The sequence below is a fragment of the Lucilia cuprina genome, chromosome 3, assembly GCF_022045245.1.
Source record: "Lucilia cuprina isolate Lc7/37 chromosome 3, ASM2204524v1, whole genome shotgun sequence".
Taxonomy (NCBI): domain Eukaryota; kingdom Metazoa; phylum Arthropoda; class Insecta; order Diptera; family Calliphoridae; genus Lucilia; species Lucilia cuprina.
Window position 1 is genome coordinate 35,896,586 of NC_060951.1, and position 10,704 is coordinate 35,907,289.

Sequence of the window (10,704 nt, forward strand, 5' to 3'; positions counted from 1 at the left end):
GAAAATGTAAAAAAATACTGTTGCACAGTAATTTCTTTAGAATAATATTTTAAAAACAAATTAGTTTTCTTTAATAAAATTTTGAAAATCAGGAAGCTCTTCTAAAGTGTAAAAAAAATTAGTAAATAGATTAAAGCTTATTAAAAGCATTAGGAAAGCATGCATAGCAGGCTTGCAAACGATATATGTATATAGCGAATACTACATAATAGTATATAATTAAATTAATTACCTTTCCTGGAGAAAGTAAGACCTTTTTACGATTTTTCAACAATAATAAAAAAATATCACATAGGAGATTTTTTTTCAAAATAAAAATACTTACCTTTTACATATGTACAATAGGGACGACACTTTATATATATATTTACATATGTATGTATGTGTTATGTTTTAGCGAAAATGTTTCGTTGATACTAGCTTCATATGAGATTCTTTCTTTTTTATAATAATTAGTTAATTTTAAATCTAAAGAATTAGAAAACTAAAAATTTTATAAAGGTCTTCTTATCTTCTATTGTTTAACATTTTTAAATAGTATTCGCAATTGGTGCAATATTGCTGTGGTGCTATGACATGCCGTTTTCGACAAAGATTACATTCAGCTGCTTTAGCGGAGGCCTTGACAATGGCATTGTTGTAGACTCGGGTGGGTATGGCAGTGACATTGACGGAATTTGTATCATTGCAGGTAAGGTTGGTAGGCGGTAGACCATGTTGCTGCAATTGCTGCTGCTGCTGTTGTTGTTGTTGTAGTAGGGAGGGCTTGGGTGGTAGTCCATTAATGTTGTTGATGGATTCCATGGATTCACCTTTAGTGCCTGGTTCGAAACTTACTTTTTTAGTTTTGGTGGGTTGATTCTGTAAATGATTGGCGGGATTGGCTTGTGGCAGGGTTAGGTAGGGATTATTGGGTTGTTGATTTAAATGTTGAGGAGCTCTTTGATAAGGTTCATTAGTGGGATAACCATGTGGCAGGGGTACTCTTTGATAGGGAGAGGGTATATGTTGCTGTTGTTGTTGTGCTGCTGGGGAGGGTTGTTCCAAGCCTGCTATGCCGGGATAATAATTGGGGGCTTGTTGTGCTGCTTGCCTAGACATATTGTAGTTTTGGCCAGCTTGTTGGTGCTGCTGTTGTAGTGTATGTGCTGCCAACATCTGCATATGTTGCTGCGTGGCAACATTAGCGATGCCGCTCATACTTGTGCGTGGTACCATTTGAGTGCTATGAGGGACAGGTTGTTGTTGCTGTTGTGAGAGTTGTTGATGTGTGAGTGGTGCTTCAATGTGATGTGACATAGAATTGCTTGCAGCATTTTGTAGCTGTTGTTGCTGCTGCAGGCGATAAATGTCGCTGATGGGTGTGTAAACCTGTCCGGTGGGTAATTGCTGGGCGGGTTTTTGCTGCATTTGCTGTTGCATTAATAAATGCTGCTGCTGTTGCAATTGTTGTTGTTGTTGCTGCTGCTGTTGTTGTTGTATTTGTTGCTGTTGCAATCTTAAAGCCTCCATTTGTGGTCTTTGTAGTTGTACATAACGTTGCATATCCTGTTGGCTGGTTAAGGAAGCTCTTCTTTCTTGTCCCAGCATGGGAGATTGTTGTGCTTGATTGGCTGCCGCCACTTGTTGATGTTGTATATTTCTGGTAGGAGCCTCTGTTTGTAGTCTCATAATGTTCTGTTGCTGTTGTTGTATCATTTGTGCTGTTACTTTTTCATTGGGGTTTTGAGCAGTTCTTAAGACACGTTCTAATATGGGATTGGGTATGAAATCATCATCTTCCTCATTGTCAGCTGTGGCCACCAATATAACCTGATCGCAGAACGAAACACTTTTCTTCTTCACACGCTTAACTGGTGCCGCTGGGTTTCCATTGGGTTGGGCACTATTCAAAGTTTGTTGCACCATATTGTTGAGCAACTCTACTTCCCGGATCTCTTCTGCAATTTGTGTCTGCGATATATCATACTTGGGTTTGGGTAAGATATTATTAATGGCCTGTTGTTGACGCTGTTGCAAGGCTGGTGGTGGTGGTCTTTGAGGCAAACAGTCGACCTCATCGTTTTCGTTTTTCATAACCAAACCATTCATGGGGTTTCGGGCATTGGAAGGTTTAGCATTCAAAAGTTCTTGAGAACCAAAGGCGCGCATTGGACTGGGCGATTGTTGCTGCTCATAGCGTTGAGCCATGGTCTGGACATTGGTAAGCTCCTGCTGTCTTTGCAATTGTTTCGTTTGTAATTCTCTTAACCAGGAATTTTCATTCGAATTCATTTGATTAAAAGTCGGTGTATTGGCGTGTTCTTTGCGCATGTTCATCAAATGTTTTCTCTGCTGTAATTGGGCCAATATTGAGGTGGTACCCTCCATGGATTCCAAAGTTCTTTGTTGTTTATTGGCTGCCTCTAAGGCTTGTATTTGATTGATTTGTTGATTCAAAGGTTCCATATCAATCTCAGGTGGTGGTGGTGGAAAATCTTCACTTGCCTGGCGCGAATGTGAAACCGAGTGTGGTGGACTGGGGTAGGGAGGCAATTCCAACGGTGGTGGTGGTGGAGGGAAATCTTGTGAGTCTTGTCTCACATGTTGTGGTGGTGCCGACAAACCATCAACCTCATCTATTCCTTGATCGTTAATATTATTATTAGCTTTATATTGTTGTTGCTGTTGTTGGTACAATTGTTCTTTAAGAGGACTTTGTTCGGAATGTACTTGTGCACAGGTTGTTATGATGGTCTGACAGGAATCCTCACTGATGGAGGTATTCGAACTCATGGCCGAGATATTCGATAAATTGGCCTCATGATGGAAATGCTGCATTAATGCCGCATCTTGTTGCTGTTGCAAAGCCAATTGTTGTTGCAATTGCTGCTGAGTCAATGTCGAAGAGGTTCTCATGGGTGGTGGTGGTGGCGCTACTTTAGCTACTACAGTCAATTGTCTACCACTACCATGAAAACTCTTACGCATTAGTTTACTTCTTTCCAAATTGGGATTGGCATTACTGCCATTATTAGCAGCAGGATCACGGAAATCGAAATGACCCTCGGATATATAACCACTCATGGAATTCTTGTGCTGTAAACCCACCACCGAGTCATCCACGGTAGCAGCTAAAGGAGCAGCGGCATTAGCAGCTTGGGCTGTATTAGCCACTTCATCACCAGCCTCGGTTAGATCAGGCATAGATCTATTCTTGCGTCTGATTAAACCGCCCATTAACAATTTGCGCCGGATTTTATGCTGCTTCTTGCCATTCTTATCCTTCTCCTTTTTCTCATCTTTATCTTCCTTGTGTTTCTTTAAAGTATCCTTGGCATTGACCAATAAAGTCTCGGTTAGAGAAAATTCCCTAGTGATCTTGTTGCGATCCTCACTGCGACTTCTTTTGTCTTTATCCTGTTTGCTACTGTTGCGCCCGAATAAAGAACGACCTTCCCTTTCCGGTTTGGCAGGCGAAGGTTCATATTCTATATTATCTACCTCATTGGCTGCAGAGGCTGTTATCATAGCCTTAAGGGGACTTTTCTTTTTCGGCAATGTGGCATAGATTTCTATGGATTTATTGTTGTTAACGGGAGTTGAGTTATTGCTATTAGGCATATTTGTCTGCGAAGGACTCTTCTCTAGGGTTTTATCTTTGCTGTTTTGTCTTACGTGTCTGATAACACTGCTGGTGCTGCCCTCACGCATATGTTTCATTTCGGGAGTGGCATCCATTTCAGCGCCTTTTTCAATCAATATACGGCGATGCAAAGAACGAGCTCTCATCACACAGGTATTGTGTTTCATGCGAGCAAAGGTCATAGTATGAGGATTGCTATAAGGAGCATCCATAGCAGCTCTGGCTCTACCCGCAGCAGCATTGCATAAAACCAAAGCAGTTTCTAAGTCGTGAGACTCTTCTAAGATCCTTGATTTCTCCAACAATTGATCAGCCTCATGGCAAAGCTTCTCACAATCGCCTGTTAACACCACAGATGGAGAAGCTTCGGGTATTTTAGCCAATTGAGGATTTAAAGGATGTTTGGGTGGATAAGAATCAGTAGAACTCAAAGAGAATGAATCATAGCCGGGATCATAAGGCAAACCATTACGTGTGGGACTTTGAGGCACTGCCGAGGCTGAACGTTTACCCACCATATATAAATAGGGATTATCCAGAGTAGTGGATGAAGCTGAACTGGCTGAGTTGCGATCTCCAGACCAATTGCCCGAATCACGACGTCTTGGTTGATTCAAATGTTCGGGTATGGTTAAACCATCACTGGGAGGTGATGAGGAATTGGTGGATGAAGTAGTTGAAGAGGCTGATGAACCAGAAACATGACCTGATTCCGCACTGTGGCTTCTCTGTAGTTGCAAATGTTGTTGATGTTTGCGTGCCAATTGGGCATTAAGTACTGCCTCCAAAGACTTGCGCTGATGATAATTGTTCATGGCGGAAATTTCTTTTTCATCTTGTTGGAAAATTTTATCTTGGATTATACTCAAATTCTGATATTGAGCACTTAGAACATGTTCCACGGTTTTACGGCTGATATAGGAATCAGTTTCATCTGTGTTTAAGGCATTCATATGGGACACATTATTGTCTTGAGGATTCTGTGGGAAAATATTCTTCTGTATAACACTTAGGTTCTGATAATCATTGGGCACTCTTAAAGGAGTAGGAGTAATGGCACGTCTGGTATTACCCATCTGGGGTTTCTCAGGGCTAGGAGTAATGGCTCTTCTTACAGCAGGCGATTGTGAATTGTGAGCCAATTCCTGCATATATTGGGCCGAAGACATTTGTGTTGGATTGGTGGGATTGTTATTATTTGATTGAGGCTGAGGTACAGCATAGAGCAGTAGTAAAGGCTGATAACGACCACGGCTACACTTGTCAACAACACCTTCCCAATGGGGACCAACCTTTAAAGAAAAATATAAGAATTATTGATTGTTGAAGGGATATTTAAAGGGTTTTTTTTCTGAAGACTTACTTCTTTAACATTGGCATCATCAAAGTATACCCATACCTTGAGTTTGGTATGGAAAAAGAAAGTGGTATAGTGTTTGCCATAATAGGATACAATGCCTACTAACTCATGTTGTACATTTTGAGCCCATCTTTGTTCGGAGACTTGATGAAATACATCGGAGAGTCTTAAATTGGTGCCTACTGCCTTTAAAACAGAATGCACTTGTTCGGCAGCTGGTCTTTCGGAATCCCAAACTATACCAATGGAAACGACATCTGGACGATTTAAAAGAGCACGGCATATGCCAATTTTGGCACCACAAGAGTTCTATAAAGATTAAAAGAGAAGGTTAAACAAAAATTAATTGACTTTCATCCAATTTAAGGAAAGTTTTATTGGATTAATTAATTTTTTAATTGAATTAATGTAAATGTACATTGACTCAATTATTTACGGACTTTGAATTAATGAAATTTTGTTTCAGAGTTGGGAAACTAAAGAAAATTAAAAGGAAAATCTACAATAAAACTATAGTTTATTGAATTAATGTAATTATTTATCGTTTTAATAATTTTCTGTTATTGAAGTTAAGAAATCTTTGTTTTTTTTAATTATTTTAATATTAATTGAACTTACCGGACAATCTCTTATATCTCCCATATTACCAGCTGCTCTTAATAGTTGACCAAAAGTCAATTGCTGATGATTTTGCAAAGCCAGCGAATTTTGTGAGGTTAAGGCTGAGGCCGAAACATAATGAACCATCTAAAATCAAACAAAAAATATTACAAAAATTAATAACAAATTTAATAAAAATAAAATTAAAGAAAAACAAAAAAAAACTAAACAAAAAAATCGTGGGTTCATTGACAAAATTTTTACGCTAATACCAAAAAAAACCCCTAAACAGAAATGTTGAACCAATACCAAACTTGAACTATCGACAGGTTTAGATATTTTGTATAATTTTTGGTTATTAGCATGTACTACAAAACTTAATCAAAGCCATAATTAAAGCAATTAGACGCCGGAAATTTAACACCCACTTAGGTAACACTGCTTGATCCAAAACATGTTTTACTCTAAAATTCCTTTTAAAACTTAAGCACGTGTTTTATGGTCTAGCATCAAATATCGTTAAACTACTGTTGAATTTTTAATGTAGGCTTTTTTTCGAAAGCTTAAAAAATTCATTATAAAATTTATAATTCTTTGTCATTTTAATTAAATATTATTAATCACCATGTTGTCACTTAAATGGTCATTGTTACTGACTTTTTTGTTTAAAATTTATTTTTTTTTAATGCAAAGGCGTTTAAAATGACGTCAGTTGTTTCGTTTTGTTTAAATTAACTTGTCAATTTATTGTGATTTTTTTCTTTCTTCGAAATTGTCAAATTGTTGCATTGAAATGCAAATTTCTTTTTAAATGTTTTTTTTTTTAAATAATGTCAGTTTTATTGATCTGGGTCTGGTTTAATGTCTTTTATTTCCTTATAAATACATTTGAATTATTATTATTTGGAGTAAAATGAACATATTGGTAATTTATTTATGATTGACTTGTTAATTGTTGTTGGTAATTTTATAGTTTCAAATTGATCTTGCAATATTAATTGCAGCAATTTGTCTAAAACAAATAACATAAGATCATTTTGAATTTCTTGTAAATAAAGCAAATTGGATTGTCAGTTAAGACAGTATAGTAAAAATTGGTAAAATGAATATTTCCTTAATATATATAAAGAAACAATTTCAATTACGAAACAATTTCATTTACGATCTCTTAAAGTTCTATTAATTTTCATCTACGTTAGAATTAAACATGTGATAATAATTGAGCTTTTTATTCACTCTCTTTCGACAACTTTTTAAAAGCAGAGATAAGCTCTCTGTTGCCCTTTTTAACTCTTATATAAGATCACATACAAATGTAAAAGCTCATTTGTCCCTCAATAGCATACTGAGCATATTTTTTTCACTATCTAGCGATCTAGATCTTGTAATTTCTGAAATTCGTCTAGAGATCAATATATTACGCTTACGAATTCTTCTCTTAAAATTTTATCAATTTTCATCTACGTTAGAGTTAAATATGTTATGGGCAAAAATTATATAAGAACATATTCAAAAATAAACAAAAAAGAGAGCTTTTTATAACACTCTCTTTCGACACCTTTTTAAAAGTAAAGATATACTCTCTGTTGCTCTTTCTCACTCTTATATAAGTTCACATATGCAAATAAACTAGTCAGAAAGCTCATTATCCCTCAATGTCGCCATTTGCCTTAAATCAGCGAAAGACAGAGAGTAAAATAATATGACTGTTTTTTATTGTTATTTCTATATATGTGTGAGCATACGTGCGACTGAAAGAAAGGCAGATCATGGGAGTGCTTCGCTGCTTTTAATAGAAGTTTAATCCTCTCTAGCTTCAACACGTGCGTAAACTCAGAGACTTATATTCTGTCTCTCTGTCGATGCCCGTTTAAATTCTCAATGAGCAAAAAATATTGAGCTTTTTTTCTTATTGTTTGGATCAGTTATTGTGATATTATGTAAAGAGAGAGAGAGGGATCAAATATATTAGATAAAATCTATACACAATGAGATCTCTCTCTGACACACTTACGTATGCTTTAAAAAGGAAATATCATTGTTTACCTGACCCTTTACTTTTTAAAAGAGAACCGAAAGGGATATTAATATCGTGTGATAAATTTCTTTCTAAGATGATATCTTAATAGTTAATCATTTTAAATCAATTAAAATTCATTGACGTAAATTTTGACTTTCTTCTCGAATATATTTTAGGCATTTCTCATAAATTTAGCTTAACGAATTTCTTTCGAAATATTTTTTGGCAAAAAAAACTAGTTTCTTAAATTAACAAGTGTATTTAAGAAAATCTGTCTACACTTTCACTTTAAATATCTTTAAAAAATGGATCTATTTAAATACAATAGTTAATGTATTAAAAAATTTAGAATTAAAAATCCATAAATTAAAAATGTTTATAGTTTTAACATATAAACATACAAAATATTTGGCAAAACATAAACAAAATAAAAACCATGTCAGAGAAATTAAAAAAAATAAATTTAAAAGAATTTTTCTAAAAAACAGAAGAATTAAAAAAAAATAATTTTGTATAAAATAAACAGTAGTTTTTAATATTAAAGATTAAAAAATTATAGAATTTTATTGACAATAGAAAACATTATGCTAAACTGCAAAAGAATGTGACCTGGTTATGTTATAAAAGAGAACAATATAAACTAATTGTTCCAAATTCATTTTAACTGCTAAAAGAATGTGACCCGGAAAAGATAAGCAGCAGCTGATCAGAAGCTTTAACAGAGGCTTTATCATTAGTGAAAACCGTTTTATGAATAAATTGTAATTAATAAAAAGATTTTTTTAATGGATATTGTCACACTTTTAAAGCAATTCATAAATGTTATAATTATATTTATTAATAATAAATTGTAATTATCTTTATAGCTTAACAAAAACTTTTAATATTTTTTTATTTTAAGTTTTAAACACGCTTGATCGCTCGTAATAACTATAATAAAAAGTGCGATAATTTTAGTTTGCCTTAAATGTTAAAACGTTTATTACAAGAAAATTATCATTTGAAGTTTATAATTATTCTTTATAAAATTATTGTTTAAAGCAAAATTAATCAAACATGTAAATGTTAAGCGTGACTAAAGTTATGAGCTTAGTAGAGTAAACTAGAAACAGAACTAAAAAATAACTGAACAAGAACTGAGCAAGAATTGAACAAGAACTGAATTAAAACTGAACTAGAACTGAAGTAGAACTGAACTAGAACTGAACTAGAACTGAACTAGAACTGAACTAGAACTGAACTAGAACTGAACTAGAACTGAACTAGAACTGAACTAGAACTGAACTAGAACTGAACTAGAACTGAACTAGAACTGAACTAGAACTGAACTAGAACTGAACTAGAACTGAACTAGAACTGAACTAGAACCGAACTAGAACTGAACTAGAACTGAACTAGAACTGAACTAGAACTGATCTAGAACTGAACTAGAACTGAGCTAGAACTGAACTAGAACTGAACTAGAACTGCACTAGAACTGAACTAGAACTGTACTAGAACTGAACTAGAACTGAACTAGAACTGAACTAAAACTAGGACTTCAGAAAATTCTTGAAAATAATTAACATGGACGTTATTAAAATAAGTTTTCTCTTTTTTAAAATTATACTTTTAATTAAGGAAAATTTGCATTTAATAAAAAAAATTTTCTTCCGCTTGTTCAACTAACACCATATTTTCACAATAATTTCTTTTAATATCCGCAATTATAAACTATTTAAACAAATTTCTTTAACTAATAAAAACTTGATTAAAAGAGTGATTAAAAAAAACATTATCTACATACCTGAGTAAATGGTAACTGCTCTGAATTGGCGCCACACTTGCAAACACTTTGCTCAATGACACGCATGGCAAAACGACGATGAGCAATGCAAGCCTGTGATTCACAGGCATCACCATCATCGGAAGAAATATGAGAATGCACACGATGTAAAAGTAATTCAAAACATTCGGCCGCATCGCCCAGACAACCCAAGGGGAAACGACGTCCCGCCAAGGGGCCCGAAGCTAAAGCACGACGCAAAGGCTCAGGACAGAGGGCAGGTTCAGAGCTGGTTTGTAATTGTTGGAAAAGTTCCTTTAGGAATAAAAAAAAATAATACAAATTAATGAAAAAACTTTAATAATTATAAAACATAATTTAAAAATGATTTTGTATTTATTGCCCTAACAAAATGCATTGTCAATATTTAAATTAATTTATTGCTAAATAATGAATTTTTTTTATTACAAATAACTTACTATAACCGCATTTATACAACGATCTCTATCTTGTATTGCTTCTGGACTCAATATTATGCCACTTGCTATACTTGTCATTGCATTATTGCCATAGTTGTTGTTATTGCTATTGTTGTTGTTATTGTTTGGTTTATTCGTATAACCCAATACAGCCAATTCAGCGGTTGAGGCAACTTTTGCCATTGACGTCAATAGTTTGCGATTATTTTGTAATGTATTCGATTGTCGCGTTAATGTCGCTGATTTATGACCCTCACGTGGATCCATCATTTTCTTTGGTGTACTACGTGGCAATGTGCCACCTGTACCGGCTGTTAGCACCATTTGACAGTGTTGGGGATGTTGTAGATGCTGTGATGCTGCTGTCGAATTGACAATATTAATGGGTGCACTTGTTATTAATTGTGATTGTATGGAGGATTTTAATGTGGTGGTTGTTGTGGTTGGGGATTGTGTGGCTGTTGTTGCTGCTGTATTATGTGTGTTACCATTGTTATTATTTACTTTCAATTGTTGCGGTTGTTGTTGCTGCTGCTGTTGTTGATATGCGGTCGCTGGTTTACAATTCTCTTTAGCTTCATTATGGGTGGCATCTTTAGTTGTTGCTGTTAATGTCGCTGTATTATTAGTTGTTTTTGTTGAGATCGTTGATGTATTGAGGCTGCTGCTGGTGTCTTTACCACCAACAATATTTGTTGGTTCTTTACGTTTATAACGAAACTTAATCATTTTGTTGATAATTGTTAAAGGCAGGTTGAGAGGGAAGAGGTTTTTTTATAATAAATCGGTGGTTTTCTTTCGAATGTTTTATAACATTTTTGTTGGTGTTTTTGTTTTGTAAAGCTGTAAAATTTG

General features: G+C 34.7%; 1 protein-coding gene across 1 annotated transcript; it reads right to left on the reverse strand.

Annotated features, from left to right (window-relative positions):
- Nucleotides 1-325: 325 nt before the first annotated feature.
- On the reverse strand, nucleotides 326-10,704 carry LOC111676678. Its single transcript, XM_023437649.2, has 5 exons — nucleotides 9,850-10,704; nucleotides 9,392-9,685; nucleotides 5,604-5,732; nucleotides 4,989-5,294; nucleotides 326-4,917 (listed from the first exon to the last, which is right to left on the reverse strand). The coding sequence occupies exons 1-5, from the start codon at nucleotides 10,576-10,578 to the stop codon at nucleotides 508-510; spliced, it is 5,868 nt and encodes a 1,955-aa protein (XP_023293417.2). The 5' UTR covers nucleotides 10,579-10,704; the 3' UTR covers nucleotides 326-507.

Excerpts from the sequence above, each read along its gene's own strand:
- LOC111676678 (XM_023437649.2), bottom strand. The coding sequence starts at position 10,578 with ATGATTAAGTTTCGTTATAAACGTAAAGAACCAACAAATATTGTTGGT. Across the intron at positions 5,733-9,391 it reads AGCAGTTACCATTTACTCAG|ATGGTTCATTATGTTTCGGC; the intron begins GTATGTAGATAA and ends GTTTGATTTTAG. Across the intron at positions 4,918-4,988 it reads ATGATGCCAATGTTAAAGAA|GTTGGTCCCCATTGGGAAGG; the intron begins GTAAGTCTTCAG and ends TTTTCTTTAAAG.